Source organism: Mirounga leonina, unplaced genomic scaffold (assembly GCF_011800145.1).
Source record: "Mirounga leonina isolate KUSES-001 unplaced genomic scaffold, KU_Mleo_1.0 Mir_168, whole genome shotgun sequence".
NCBI lineage: Eukaryota > Metazoa > Chordata > Mammalia > Carnivora > Phocidae > Mirounga > Mirounga leonina.
In genome coordinates this window covers 11055054-11071437 of record NW_023270426.1, presented here as the reverse complement: position 1 = coordinate 11071437, position 16384 = coordinate 11055054, and the positions used below count along the sequence as shown (strand labels likewise).

General features: G+C 41.1%; 1 protein-coding gene across 1 annotated transcript in view; it reads left to right on the top strand.

Annotated features, from left to right (window-relative positions):
* The first annotated feature begins 13107 nt into the window (after window positions 1-13107).
* Window positions 13108-16384, top strand: part of LOC118017089 — a 413809-nt gene continuing 410532 nt past the window's right edge. Inside the window, exon 1 of the mRNA XM_035015035.1 lies at window positions 13108-13335. Within this exon, the coding sequence (XP_034870926.1) occupies window positions 13218-13335 (118 nt within the window). The 5' untranslated portion in view covers window positions 13108-13217. The remainder of the gene's footprint in view (window positions 13336-16384) is intronic.

Here is a 16384-nt window from a genome sequence, read left to right as displayed (position 1 = left end):
TAATACTACTTTATGGGGCAGGGCTTTTGAAGTTTTTAACTATCAGTCAAAAAATACCGTTTACATTAAGACTCAATATACACACACACAAATATTCATGCGTGTACTGAAACAAAACAATTTAAGAAGCAGTACTTGTCATTATAATATGGGAGTCACGGTGCTTTTTTCTAATTGAATTTATTCTATTTTTTTAAAAAAATACCAGTCATCATCCACTAAACTGTTTTAATAAATGGTCTGGGTCCTTATATGAAAAACAGATTCAAGACGTTCCTTTGTGTTTTAAATGAAATAATGTGTGTGAGTGCTTAGTACAGTATCTGGTACATGGTGAACATGTGATATTTATAGAAGTTACTGTGAGAAATATCCTGAATGCATTTTGTGACCTCCTCCAGTTTAAAGCAACCAGGGAACGCTCTGTCTCTAGAAGTGGCTTCTTCTGAAACTTATTTTTTTCTATTTGTTTTGTCCTGTCCTCGATCAGACTACCTGGTTCTGAAAAATTAACCAATTGACTTGATATTATAGAAGACCTAGAGTGGCAGACAGGAAAACCATAAACATGAAGGAGAGATATCAGTGAAAGACTTACATTTCCTTTCTATTCTCAGTTTCCTGGCTCACTGACTTGTTAGATCTTATCTATATAGTCTGATTTGGGCAAAAAGTTAGAAGTGTAAACTCCATAAAATTACATCTTTTTAAAAGAGTTACAAAAGTCAGTAAACTGTGACCACAAAGAAAGACAAAAAAGGAGGAAAAAAGGATAAAGAAAAGTAGAAACACATAGGGAAGAAAATGAGGATTTCTCTAACTTTTGACTATGTGTTATATATTATTCACTTAATTTTCGCAAACCTGGAAGGAAACTTTTGAAACCTTTTAGCTAACTGAAATATCATCATCCTTAATTTATTTGTTCAATAAATACATATTTACTGAGAACCTATGTTTCTACCATAAGAGAGTCTAAGTTTTATACATGTTTCATTATTTTTGGTTAAAAGAGGAATTATCCTTTTTAAAATGTTAAGTTTTATGTCTCCCCTGTGATAAACTAACCACAAATCAAGAAATGCGGAAACATGCTGTTTGTGAAATTTCCTGAAACTTGTTCTTTTAGGTGAAAACTTTGAGTCAGACTAAGACAATCTTAATCGGGATCCCCACCTCTGAGAACTAGGCAAAGTGCATTTTTAGGGAGATCAATAACCACAGATCAAAAAGAGGCAACAACAGTCAATGGGAAAGACAAAAAAGTGTGCTTCCTTGTCTACGCAGACTCATGTCATTTCCATTTAAAGGATGAAAAGACGAAAATTTTTTTCACTGTCCTTTGTTATTGACCAGATGCCTGTGTCTCCCCAAAATTCTTATGTCAAAGCCCTAACCACCAATGTGATGAAATTTGGAAATGAGGCCTTTGGGGGGTGATGAAGTTTACGTGAAGTCATAAGGGTGGGGTCCCCATGACATGTGGGATTTGTGTCCTTTATAAGAAGACAAAGCGAAAAGAGACCAGAGCTCTCTCTTTCCCTGTCATGTGAGGACCCGGCGAGACGGTGGCTGTCGGCAAGCCAGGAAGAACTCTCTCCAGGAAGTGAATCTGCCAACACTCCATCTTGGACTTCCGGCCTCCACAACTGTGAGAAGTAAATGTCTGTCGCAGGCCACCCTGTCCATGACATTTTGCTGTAGCAGCCTGGACTGATTTATACGTCTTTAGTATCTGGTATTTGATAAGAGTTGAAATGTTACTTGTTTAGCTTTGGCCATAAACCTATGAGATGTGTTCTCTACACTGACCCCCATAGCGACCTCCAGTAGTGACAGAAATTAGGAACAGGCCTGAAAGGATGATGGAGCCTGGCAGAAGCCTGCTGTGGCTGATGAAGGCGTGTGAGTTCGTTAGGCAGAAATGCAGTGTCAGCAGGAGCACATAAGTGTAGGTAGGAAGGGGAAATGTCAAGCATGTTTCTAATTATTAGCTTTTATTTTTATAGTCATATTTTTCGCCCAAAGTGGCCATTCTGAATCCTCAAGTACTCATTTTAAAAATGCAAGTTAATAGGAATTCCAACATAAGCTTCCGTTTATAATACACTGCTTGATGAATGTGGGGTTGATTAAATTAAATACTATTGACGTAGAGACTTTGAACACTGAAGCCCAATTACGGGGATGAAATGATCCCAAGAGGAGACATGTGGGACAGTTCCGCAGATGCTTCCCCCCTTGGCTGAACTGAAGACCGAATTTCTCGTGGTGTCAATCGGATTCATAAGAGTTCCGAGGTAGAAATAGTGTATAGTTGAAAGTGAGCTAGGGGTGCCTGGGTGGCTCAGTTGGTTAAGCGTCTGCCTTCGGCTCAGGTCATGATCCCAGGGTCCTGGGATCGAGCCCCGCGCCGGGCTCCCTGCTCGGCGGGAAGCCTGCTTCTCCCTCTCCCACTCCCCCTGCTTGTGTTCCCTCTCTCTCTGTGTCTCTATGTCAAATAAATAAATAAAATCTTTAAAAACAAACAAACAAAAAAGAAAGTGAGCTATTCCCCATGGCTGTGCTAGCCAGCCCCCCCGACCACACCACACACACACACACACACACACACACACACACGGCTAGTGACTTGATCACAAAATGCAGGGGTCACATTCGGCAGAAAAGACTGGGCCAAGCACCGACGTTCATCCACTGTGGTATTTTGGATGTTAGGCACCCAGACTGGGAGCCAAACTGCCTGGGTTTGAATCGTGACTCTGTTCAATATCGTTGCATACGACAACTGTGTCTGGACTTCCTCATCTGGAAAATGGATATACCGTGTCTCACGAGGTTGTCTGGAAGATCAAATGAGATCATCCAGGGAAGCCCTAGATCAGGCCACTTCCACTTCGTGGACCTAGAATTTCCCACTTCAAAAACATGCTTGAGAAGAAGGCATTGTAGAACCAAGAATTAAAAGGAGAGGGGGAAACCATCTAGTCCAAGGGAAAAGAATGAAGCTCAGAAGGATTAAAATCCCTGCCTGGGATTCCACAGTTGTCATTAAAAGTCAAAAGCTAAAGACCAACTCTTCTGATTTTCCGGGTAATCCCCCCAAGCACTCTTGCACATGGCCTCCACTGAGGAGGAATGCTTCTCCACATGCTGACGGGACGAGTCAGTCACTGCACAGACCCTCTTCCCTTCCTGCTTGTCCATGTCTAGCCTACACCACTGTTCTTCACACATCTTTTATTGTCAACCCTTTCAAGTTTTGCTAACACATTGTTGTAGTCTTGGATTCTGCCTGAAGCCCATCAAGTTTGAAGTCAGCAGTTCTCTGGCCATAATGAGGCATTTAATTAATATTGTTGGAGTAGAGACGAAGCAAGTCCGTGTCCTCACTGCGGAAGGATGTGTGTGCAGAGCTGCCCTCTGCATCCGACCTTCTAAACAAGGCCACCACATCGCTTCCTGAATGTGTTTTCTAGTCTTTCTCAGTACTGACTTGTTGGTGAGCCTGCCGTGTGAGACCGTAACCTAATTTATGGGAGCAGATGTAAGGTTTAGGAATTCTGTCACATTTCCTGATTTTTCTTTGTTGGCAGACAGATTTTAATTGTCACAAGTTGCTTCAAAAAAGTTTAAAAGGATTAATAATACCTGTGTACCTTTGCTTTCCTCCCAGCCCGGTTTTTCTTGCTTTGGTGAGTAGCTTAAGAAGGGGTAAAGAACACGTTTCGCCAGAAAACAGTTGTTTCAGTACAATAATTTGTGCTTGATGTCGTATTATAGCGTTGAGTATAAATTTATCTTTGAACCATGTTTTATTAACTTTCTCCCCCATAGAGTTACATCAAAAGACTCTCTAAATAAATGATGTGCTCAGCCTGCTGGTTCTTACGTGAATACCAATTACTTCTGTTGGTTTCAAAACACGTAGTCAGTACTTTACACAACCATGATAATATCACAAACTAAAATATTCAACATCTCCATCTCGGTATGTTGTCACCAGGCAGACGATGATTAGAATTGGTAATCAGTTTCACTGCTGGTAAGTTGAGTGGCATGATGCATTTTATATCCATGCTTATGTCAAACTCAATTAACATTCTAACACAGTATATTTCAAAGGCACTGACCTAATCTCAGTGAACAATGCATTTACTTATTTCACATTAAATCTCTTCCGTTTTCTGAAGGGTTCTTAAAGCAGATATTTATTGCATTCATGATAATATTTAAGTTGGAGCTTCTGAAGAAATGCAGAAACAAATTTATACTTACTTTAAAATTCTTAGTGTAAGTGATGCGTGCCATTACTGTGGAAGGTAAAAGAAACTCACAAGCTATAAATCTTCAGAATTTTAAAATTGTATAAAGATTCTGTCTCCTCACAAATAACATTTTAAATAGCCTGAGGTTTGTGATTTTCTTTTTTTGTATACCTTAGCAACAGAATAGTTGAAATGAATTTATGTAAGAGTGAAATTTTAGGTTATGTTTGTATGTATTTACCTACTTGTTTATTTATATGCTCATGTCATCTCCAATTATTAATGCAGAAGCCAATTAACAGAACAGGGTTCATACATAAAATAAAGAACTGTGCAGTGATCTATACCGATACATGTAGATATATGTGTGTATGCGTATGGTGTGTCTAATACCTTCCCCTCTCCCTTAACAACGTATGAACAACTAACAGCTTCCCATGTCAGATTAGTTATTTATTCAGAATAATAATGAGTAAATAATCAGAAATTTTAAAAATCGTGAGTTTTTCAGGGAAAACCATCAATGCAATGGTACTGATTTGAAGTTTCTATTGAGTATCAACTGTTTAAACTGGGGAAAGGCTTTGCCAACATGATGGCAGAACATCTGGATAAAAAAATGAATGGTGCTCTTTGATTATCCATCTGTTTTGTCTACACAGTATGAACAGTCATATACTAAGGAACACTGGGCCAGTTAGCACAGTATAGATAAAGCATCTCAATATTTAAAGTTATTTTGGAGTTAACATCTGGATAGTGGAACATTTTGTTCTTTACATCTGTATGTTTGCACATTGCAGAGACACAGCCCTGAGACACAAGATTACCACTGTGTTTCTTTTTAAAAGTTTGCCGTTTATAGTTCATTAGATATTATCTTCTTTTAATCATATTTGATGAAACCACATGGTGTGGAAACCCATATCAATGAAAAGCCAGAGAGATGAAAATTAAACTCTTGTATCTCAGCATAAATTGTATTGAACATTTATGGAAAGGAAATGGAAAGACCAATATCGAACCTAAGGATAGCATTTCGCTCCGGACTTGTTCCCCTGGCTGAGTCAGTGTTTTGAACCCGGCCGTGACAGCCAGAATTCAGAGAAGTTTCCCACTTTGGGGGGTGTAAATATTTAATGCCATGTGGAAAGAATGTTTTTAGAAGAGGATGAAGACAGATTTCCTTGAATTTCTTTTATTTTTCTCACGTTCTTGATGGCCTTATCATCCTTAGAAGCCAGCCTGAAGAATCTAATCTTACAAAATAGGAGAATATAATGTAATTAGTGAATAGGTTGATAATATGACAAACTACAGGGGAAAAGAAATGCTCTAACATGATTTCCCCTGCAGTTTTTTTTTTTTTCATTTTTTTCCTACAAAGTACGGCTACATTAAAATAAATTATTTTTCTAAAGACTCATTACTAGATGAGAGAAATTTTTATCCTACTTTCTTTATGTGCCTTAAACAAATGCTAATTCTCTGTAGAAAAAAAATTATATTTAAAATTTAATACCAGGAAAAATATTCTTTGTCATCCACTACTCTTGCCCAGGAGGGAGAAAAAAAAAATCTCTCTTTTATTTCTTGTTCAGTAGTGACATTTCTGATGAAAGCATTTGTTTCAGCCAATTTATTTTTGTAGCAAGCCTGATTTTATGTAGCATCACATGGCTCAGTTCAATTGACATCTTTTTTGGTGTGAGAAGGCACATTTCCAGAACAAAACTAGGCCCCAACTTGGGAACTGAATACAAGGTATCTTCAACAGTATGTTTAAAACGAAGAAGATCCAGGGCACAGTGCCTAAAACATTAGCATGGATCTCGTATAAATCCAAAGCTGTTCACCTGGCCTGGCAGAAAGGTGGCACAAACCTAGGCTGAACCCACTCTAGCAGAAGATTTTATTGATGCAGTTGCCTGGGGTACATTGGGCCACTCTACCCCTAAAATATAATAATTAAGCTGTGGGATGTATTACACTCCACAGCTTAGCACCTGAACTAAGCTCAGAGCATTGATTAATATTTCTCTTTATGTGTCTTGTTTTCTGTTGTTGAGGAAGGGACCTACAGGCCATCCATCATTTTTCATTTCCATTTTACTTTTATTGCTACCTCTATTAAAAGGGAATCAAGAGGGCGCCTGGGTGACTCAGTTGGTTAAGCGACTGCCTTCGGCTCAGGTCATGATCCTGGAGTCCCAGGATCGAGTCCTGCATGGGGCTTCCTGCTCAGCGGGGAGTCTGCTTCTCCCTCTGAGCCTCCTCCCTCTCATGCTCTCTGTCTCTCATTCTCTCTCTCGCAAATAAATAAATAAAATCTTTAAAAAAATAAAATAAAATAAAATAAAAAAATAAAAGGGAATCAAGAAAGTGATGAAGTTTCTTTTGTAATAAAACAATAGGAAGGCCTATCTCTTGGCTGTGTTTTTTAGATTGAAATTATCTAGGGTTACTTGTATTTTTATTCGAAGCTGCTAAGCTGGAGTCAGGCTGATTCCCTGTGGAGCAGGGAGGTGGGATGTGAATAACATGGCATCTATGGCTTGCCTTTTAAGCAGTGCTTAGGACTCCACCCCCCATGAACCAGGGAATTCCACACCTTAGTAGGACTCAACTTCCATGGGCCTGGAGATCCCTGGGTCTTGAAGCTGTCTTTCCCAGACAGCTCCTGTCAAAGGCTGCGATATAAAATTCAGACTGCCTGGCACCCTCACACTCTTTTTGTACCCACACTAGCTATACTATCCTGCCTACCTTGTGAGAATGGAGAGCGACTGGAACAAAGGTCCACCGTGCATTCAGCAGATTGCCCAGAGTTGCCTAGAGTGCTCAATACAGCACGGGGAGGAAGGAGTCTGCAAAGCTTTCTCTTCTTCAGGATCCTTGCTTTAAAAATTTCCCCAATAATCCATGTCATACAGCCTGGTGGAATTTTTTCCAAGTTCTGCTACATGACAGGTAGCAGTTAAATAGAAAGCTGTCTTACCTGATAAGTCGTGCTCTGTGTTCCTTTTGAAGGCAAGTGTGTTCTCTTCTAGTCCTGTTCTAGACCAAGTGCTGGTCCAAGGCAGGGGGGAGCAGCAGATAAGCTTCCATGTCACTTCTGAAGAGTTAGAGTTTCAGCCAAAATTCCAGCTGGCTTATCTGCATTGTTGAAGTCTGGTGCTTGTCAAGAGGAGGCTAGAAGTTGCCAGCAGGAGGTCCAAAGGAAGTTGAGCAGAATGGCAGAAGCCAAACATTGTAGTCAGACAAGAGCCTGGAACAGGAAGTCTACAATAACTAAGCGGGAAGGTTAGGGAATGAAAAACAGGGAGCAAGACTTTTCAGCAGCAAAATATTCTGAATCACCCAGAAATCCAGGCCTAATAACAACAGATCCTTAAAACAAACCAAACCAAACCAAACCAAACAAAGCATAAATAGCCAGATAGGGAACTTACTGTGGTCTTAGGACAGGGGCAAGCATTACAGGCAACTTATTGGCCTGTGGGTATGAAAGCAATAATGAAATGTGCTGGATTCTGATACCCACTATCTAAATGGTTTGCCCATTTCTCCCAATTATTAAGAAGGTCCCAGTGGAAAAAGATGGAAGGTAGTGTGACCCTGTGTCCCAGTTTGGTGAGACAATAGCACTTTTTGTCATTGTCCTCGTATAATCAGCAAGAGCATCTCCTTTCATTCTAAAAAAGATTCGTGGTTTCAATGACAGACTTTATGGTCACTTCACTTAGAGGACTCCAACTGGGAAAAAGAGGGAGGAAATAAGCAGCCAGTCATCATCCATTTATTCAACAAATATGTATTGATCATTTCCTCTGTGCCAAGCTGTGGTGACATGGCTATAAATCAGATGGCCATACCTGCTCTCCTCACAGTCAGCCAGGCAACAGGGAAGACAAATAGCTAAAAGGAAAAGTAAACACCAGACATAGTCTGATTAAAATTAATTTCATAAAGGACAACTAGGTGGCAATTGGGGAGTGATACCAGAAAATAATATAAATATTCCAGAAACATGAAATCTAAGAAATAAGGGCTGTAGAAAATAGGATGCATTACGGACCTTTTAGCCCTGGTAGTGAAACAGACATCCTATCCCCTATTTGCACTCCACCTCCAACTCGATAAGTATAAGTAGGTGAAAATTCCCTTTAAGAGATCTGGACTCATTTAATCTGTCAGTCTGCCCGCCTACAAATATTTATTAGTTCCTATAATGCTCAGAACACTGTGCCCGCTGGGCATGTAACTAGCTGAGGGACCTTATCTTCATAGAGTTGAACTGGTTGAGCTCCAGGTACAGACTAGCATTACCGAATACCTAGAAGTCAAACTAAGTATATGCCTTTTTTTGAAACTAGTTTCTGTTTGAAATATTTAAAAAAGAATTGATGTCGCCATCATGAAAAAATAACACTGTAAATTTTTTAGGCATCCTTTACTTGTTCTACTTCTCATTCTCATTTTTATGTTTAAGAACACATGATATGTCAGGGTGCGGATGGGCAAGTACTTATTTTTGTGCTTGACAACTTGGAGTATATTTTTCCAGCCCCAGGAACTGACGTCCGAGCTCGAACTTCCTTCATTGGAACTTCCTGGCACTCTCTTGATCCATTCCCTTGGCCTCCTGCTGCCTAGGAGAGCAGTCGGTACACCCTTATCTCCCACCCAATTGGTGGTCTCTAAGAGATCAGAGAACAATCAGCTATTCCTCTATCACCAACCCCCACCCCTGCCACCATGGTCTCATTAAGAGCATTCAGCCTATCTCTTCATCAACCTCTACGTACAGACCACGCACTTTCCCTCCTGTAACAACATCCCACAGAGCCAGAGTCTTGAGGATCTCCTGAAATTGAAGTAAAATTACCATTATCCTACACTACCATTATTAAATGCTGCTATTAAAAGAAGAAAAAAATCTACAGGTAACTATAATTCTTTCAAAAGAAGGAGGGAATTATTGTTTAGACTGACCTGAGTACATAACTGTATGATAAACCTCCTTGGCATAAAAGAAAAAATTACATGTATAAAGAGAGAGAGAGAATTTCAAGTCAAACACACCTGATTGACTTCTAAGAGATCTCTTGGAAGCAAATGCTTAAAACCATTCAGCTCCTTTTGTTTTGATTCATGAATCACCAAGCAGGCTTCTGATCTCAATTTACTTTCCCCAATGGGAGGAATGTACGTAATGGGTTGACTCAAGTATTCCAAACTAGTTAATAGTGAGGATTCCAAGTGTACATTAATAATTTTGCCCTGTGGCCCACTGAGAGTGCCCTAGGATTTTAACTGCTGTGATTCCCACCTCTGGGGACTGATGACCGAGCCAGCCAATTATTGGTGCAGAATTTACCTTTTTTCTCTCCCAGGGCACCCACAACATTTAGGGTTTTGAAAAGCTGCCATGTTATTGGAGCCAGAGAATGCTGGTAGTTGATTAAGACAGTTCCTCTGAAAACCATAGCTGACACTGATATGAGAGTGAAAATTGGTTGAAATCAAAGGAGAAAAAGAAGAGAGTTCAAGTTCCTCCAGCCTGTATTTATGTCTACATTCCTATTATCTAGCATAATTTTTTCCAGTTTATTGGATAATTTCTTTTCTAGCCATAGTATTTTGCCGTATTTACCACCTCTGCTATGAACTTAGGTATTTTTCTTTAAATAAACATGAAATTAGATCACTTTTTTTACTTAGCCAAATTCCGTGAATTCCTTTGGAATTTTATGTGCTTAGTTATATTTTTCTGTAAATGCGTATAAATGTACATATACATTAGATCTGTGAAATCATGGTGATAAAATCATCACACATATAATCTGTGAAACACAGAATTCCATTAAGAAACATTGCTTGATCTCAGTTCCTGGAAAACAGAGGATTGGGGCCAGAGGCAGGGATGATGCATTCACCCAACCTCACTCCTCCAACACCTCCCAGCCAATCCCACCATCTTTTCCCCTGAACTTGGGATTCACCTGACAGTGTCTGAGATCATTACTTCGTATAACTTTTTGAATAATCAGAACGGCCAAGTGAGAACGCTTGCTTGCAGTCCTGACTTCAGCAGTTCTCTAACAGAAAAGAGTACTCTAGGTTTTCCAAGTGTTTGCCAAGTGCTTTATGGGACGGTGACGCTCTTGGCCCCTCAACGGTAGTCTGAGGCGACTCAGAAGATTTTCAGGAGCAGTGATGTATTTCCCAGGTCAGTGTGGCCTGGGCCCGAAGAATGCATGTCCAAGACAGTTGGCTCAGAGTAAAGATGTTAGAAATGACTCTGCCCTGAGATTTTTCTCCCTTACATCTGGAAGCCTAGTCATGAACAGACACACAGAACACTGGTCTGAGGCTGGGTGGCTTTTGTTTTATGTGTTTGTTTCAATTTAAAAATGAAAGGAGATCTTGTTTCTTGCAAAAGCCTGCTCTTAATTTCATCAACCTCTATGGAAGGTATATACATGACACTGCTGTTAGGCAGACTAGGTAGGACAGGGTAAAGATTACAGCTCCCCACTCATCAGGTTAACATTGCTGATACCTCATGCCTCCCAGGCCCACCAGTGCCATTTTCCTGTGCAAAGGACAGAGTATTTGAAGGATCATTCCCATGTCATCAAGAGACTATCAGTTTGTCAGTGGCATGATGGTGTTGGTTGACTGATCATGCCACAAAAGAACATTAAAAACCTTTCTTTTATATTTGAATGCTTTATCAAAGTTGTTTCATAACCAAATATTTTCAAAAAGGCCAATCTGTCTCTTTGAGAATACAAACATTTGTTTTAAAAGGGAAATCTCAAGCTGCAAAGTGAACAGTAAAAGGTAGAACTGAGCTAGAAATGAACATGACAAGGTGCAATATTCAGTGTGTGTATCAGATTTAGTTTTGCATAAGAAATGAATTGCTTCAGCTTATTTTTTAATTAGCTTAAGCAAGTGCATTCAGGAGCCAATAACACAGACTTACGGGAACTGACTTACTGAAAGGGTTCGGGGCCCAAGCTCTAAATCACAGGCCTTGAGCTGATCTCATAATTAACACTGAGCCGAAGCGCTGCATCAGATGCTCTAGAAACACCTTTGCCAAAGAGTGGATGGGGAATACAGCAATCGTTATACCCAGGCGGTAGCATCTCAGGGACTACAAAGCCTCGCCGAACATTGGGAAGTCAGTTACATCAACGTGCTAAGCAGTTAATGTCCTGTCAGACACATCTGTGTTTACTACCATCAGATAGTCCCAGCTGTTCACATTGCCTCTGTTTGATGGTCATTCTGGGACCCGCGTGATGTTGAGAAGCATGTTATTAGAGAAGTAAATTCCTTACCAAGGATTGATCAAGGAGGGATGTAAACTCCAGGATGCTGGAGTTGATTCATAAAGTTGAGGACATAGACATGTCCTGGCCATTACAGAAGGTGAATTTATTTAGGACTCTTGATCAGGGCTTTTAGGGGTCTGTTATTGCTTTGGTTTAAATTATGCTTTCAAATCATTCCTATAGTCAGTTTCTTTGAGGGCGCCTCAAATAGATATAAACCATTCCTTTCCCGTGGGCCCTGGAAGCAGGCAGGTGCATTGCTACTCTACAGATAAGGAAAAAGAGTCATTGAGATGCCAAGAGCAACCTCTCAATCAAACAGCTTGTTGCTGAGGCCCAGTGCTGTGGATTTAAAAGAGGAAAGGTAACGTGTCTGTGCTGGGCATCTTCCGTTTGCCTCTCTCAGATCCACTCTCTGCCCTTCTCTACCCTGCTCTCTGCTCCAAGAGCCTCTGGGGATTTAGATCCCTCTGGCTTCCCCTTGGGGCTCAGTCCCTGGGGTACCATGGCAGGAGGGACAGGAAGTTAAGAGAACTCTCTCCCTCTCTCTGGCCTGCCTCCTTTCACCTGACCACTCGGAAATGTCACAGAGCAGAGACACCAGGATGCTTCTCTTCCAACTTTCTTTGAGCTTAGGGTGGTAACAGTCTCTCTCTGATTATCCTGAGTGCTGTACCATTCCCTGTGATCTCCTTACACCTTGCCCACATCTTTCTTCTTCTTTTAAAGTGTCCTTGAACTATCCTAGTTTGAGTGTGCCATCTTGTTAAGACCCTGGCTGACATAACATCCCTGCCCCAAATGAGCTCACAGGCTCGTTGGTGGAGAACACCAACCCTGCATAAACGCCTAGAGAACAGATCAAGACCTGGGTTATTCTGCAAGTGAATGACACACCCTGACCCACACAGACCTTGATACTTCACCAGGGGACAAATTCACCAAGTCTGTGTCTTTTTCTCTGAGTTCCTTCTGCTTTCCTAGTGTACACTTTGAAGATAAAGGGAAAGAAAAAAAAAACAAACCTAGAAGTCAGCCTCACTTTGAAGAGTTGGACTTAATCTTTTATAAACTTTTACCATCAATCCCAGGGACTCTACATCCCATTTCCATGCTTATTCTCTGTGCTCTCAGCCTTTTCTCAGACTCACAAGAATACTTGGTCTGGTAAGTTCTCCAGACAAGAGAGAAGGTCTGCTATGGCCCAAAATGTTCTGGTCCATGCAAAAAACTCTACATCCATTTTACTGTTAAACTCAGAAATTGTCAAGTTTAAACTCTCTCACTATGGCTTAAACTGTACCTGGCCATTCTGGTGCACTCAAGAATTGGGCAAAAGAGTTGATTAAAGCAACTTAGGGTAAGTGCAGGAGTTTCACACAAAATGAGAACCAACAATCACATTTCTATTCATGCGGTTATATCTGGCAGCTCATTATCAGGGGATAGGATTTGGTCTCAATCATTAACCGAAGTGAAATTTCAAGAATAGCATGAAGAGGGAAATGCTTAGTGCTGGTGGTTGTTGTCTTCTAAATAAAACTTTCATTGCTCAGGATGAAGGACTTGTATCTCTCCTGGAGTGACTCAGCAAAGCCAGATGGCTCAGAATCCTCAGGAAGCTCCCACTGGGTTAAAAGAAGAACTCTTAGCTGCTCTGTGCTGCCTTTATTACTGGTTATGGACCACCTTCGTGGAACGACTCAAGGTCTCCACAGGTACAGCAATTTCTTTTTTGGCAACTTTATTGTCAGACAATCTGCCTTCTGGGTATGTTGTTATCGCTGTAGTCAATTGATGTTCTGACATTGTTCTTGGCAGGCTTGGTTTTCCAGGGCACTGCTTGGGGAAAAACCATGAAAAATCTAGCACTGTTTTGTACACTTTTCCTTCTTGTGTGTTTTACTGCACAAGGATGGAGGTGGGAAAATTGTACCTTTAAAAAACATGGTCCCGCTGAATGGAGAAAAGGAGTCACTTCAGTCCACAAAAACCTGTCATGGACAGGCTTTCCCATGAGAAAGAGCTCTGAGGTGTAGGAGTTTTAGCACAGAGTCTGAAATTATTTAGTTCACTTTTCTTTTCATCTTAGGTAGAAGATTGACCATATTTAACTCCTATCAGAACTCAGATGTGCAAAGAAAACAAGAATACTTTATTTTGCCTTAAGCTGATCTGAGCTTCCAACCCTATCTCTATCCACACACCCCCACACCTCCATCCCCTGCCAACTACCCATCTCCCACCTCATGATTAACAGGAAAAAAAAAAAAAAACCTGGTAAATGTCCAATCCTGTTTAAAGTATAATCCATTTGAATAATTTAAGCAGCCCAGTTACAGTGTTCAGTCTTTTGACTAAGCATGTTTTTTTCTGAGGTAGCTCCCATGTCCTGTTTCTTTCCTTGTGATGTTATCTGGGCACGTTGGTTGAACGAGGTGACTTATGAAACGTTCCAGGAGAGAAAATAGTGAGGGCCCTTCTACCCAAGCTTCCTGCCTCTTATCCATGTGCTGCTTGCTCTGAAGGTGTTCCCAGGGAAACTCTGTGGTCGGATCACTTTTGATCTTGATCCACTTCATTCAGGGCCCAGTAGCACTCTCTGGTGGATTTGACCTCATTTGGGTTTGTGCTCTTTCTGTTGACTTCTGTGAGACATGGCTCTGACTTCCACTTGGCCCCGTCTTGGTTATCTCCTCAGCTGTCCATGCCAGACAGCCCTGTTTCCTCACATAAGCAATCCCTCTAGACTCTCCTCCAGTGAGACTGTACCACATATTCTGTCTACACCACTTAAGAACCAGGGGATGCTTGGGAAAGCTGGATAACAGGGGTTCCCTCTGCCTGGACCTGGTCCATCACTAGGTTGATATGATTTATCCTTTACTGGGGTAAGAAAGTCTCCTTTGAAAGTCACAAATAAAGATAAGGGCAAGAAATGATCCTGACAATGTACTTAACATGCCTTCTTTTCTCCAAGATGATGCCCCAAAAGGAAAACTCAAGAGACATATATATGGCCCTATAACCCCCCCATTGTACTGTCTTCTATGCATCTCCTCACACAAATTTCCTGGGATCGGAAGATGGAGAATGTTATTTGAAATGCTCACTTAAGTCTTTTTAACTCCTGCTGAGCCACAATAATGTTAGAAATATCTTTTCTGTACTATATATAAGTAAAGTAATGCTAGCTGTGAAAACAACCACCCCAAATCTCAGTCACATCATAAAGTACAAATTTCTTCTCAGTCACCTCACAGTCCAATGTGGACCAGTATTGGGGACAAAGATGCTTGTTGTATGGACTTACTTGGGGACCCTGGGATCTTTCCATGTTCTGGCTCTTTCATCTTCTAAGGTATCTGTGTTCCCCTCTGGGTTCTCTGCGTTTGGCTGCAGCTGAGGAAAAAGCATGTGCTTGGAGGAGTGTACAGGTTTGGGGCCAGGCTTGGAAGTGGTAAACATCACTCCTTCTTCACTCTACTGCCACATAACTGCAGGAGAGCCTGGGAAACATCATCTCCCCGGGTGTCCAGGACCAATATGAGACAGGTGTGATGAACATATAGTGTCTCTGTCACAGTCTAGTGATATAGTCTATTCACTTAGCCCACCAAGATTGATAGTTGGTATTGTAACGGTGGGTTAAGGATTAGGAGGAGGAGATGAAAGGAATTTTCAGTATCCACTCCCAAGCTGTGAGCTTCCATGACATAAAATGAATGTATTTTACCTCAGGCTTCTTTAAAAAAAAAAAAAATTCATCTCCTTCCGAATATGGGTGTCTACTTTGAGCTAGAGTGAGATCTGGTGTGCAGGCATGGGGAGAAATTTTTTTTTTTGAAAACTTAAAAATTACCCCATTACAATATAGTTTGAATAGTTTTAATGGCCCTTTCCCAACAGAAACATAAATATGAGAATGAACTAGAGCATAGACAAGGATCATTGAGAAAAGATAAACATGCTGGTCTAGAGACCATTTAGTAAAAGGGTTAGATAACTTCGGGTCCACACACAGGGCTGGCTTCCCAGACATGCAGTGTGTATAATCACATAGAACCCTCACTCATGGGGACCTCAGGCGTGGTTCTGCCATTACCATCCTGAAATTCTTAATTTTTTAACATGGAGCCCATGTTTCCATTGTGCACTGTATTCCACAAACTGTGTAACCAGTGGGGCGCCTGGGTGGCTCAGTCATTGAGCATCTGCCTTCGGCTCAGGTCATGGTCCCGGGATCCTGGGATCGAGCCCCGCATTGGGCTCCCTGCTCCTCAGGAGGCCTGCTTCTCCCTCTCCCACTCCCCCTGCTTGTGTTTCCTCTCTCTCTGTCTCTCTCTCTGTCAAATAAATAAATAAAATCTAAAAAAACCCCCAAAAACTGTGTAACCAGTAGTACCCACTTGTGATTATGCCCAGAGGGGATGAGACATATCTAGATGCTAAGTGTCGTCAAGCTGTACTCTGAGAAGCCCTTTGGATTTAGTGGTAGTTCCTCAGAGACCTCTCCAAGATGGAGGTGGTGTGGTGGTGGGGAGAATCAAGCAGATGGTCTACCACCCACTTTTATTCATCACATGCATCTGGTTTAAGCATGACATTTCATCTGAGGAATGAAGTCAGTGATAAAAATAAGTTAAAAGCCATTGGGATACAAAATTCCTCTCTGCTTTGATAACATAACAAAGTCAACGGCAATGAGGTGAAAGAGATCTAAAACTCAGTTTTAGGGCATCTGGGCTTATTTCCTACTTCTGTCCC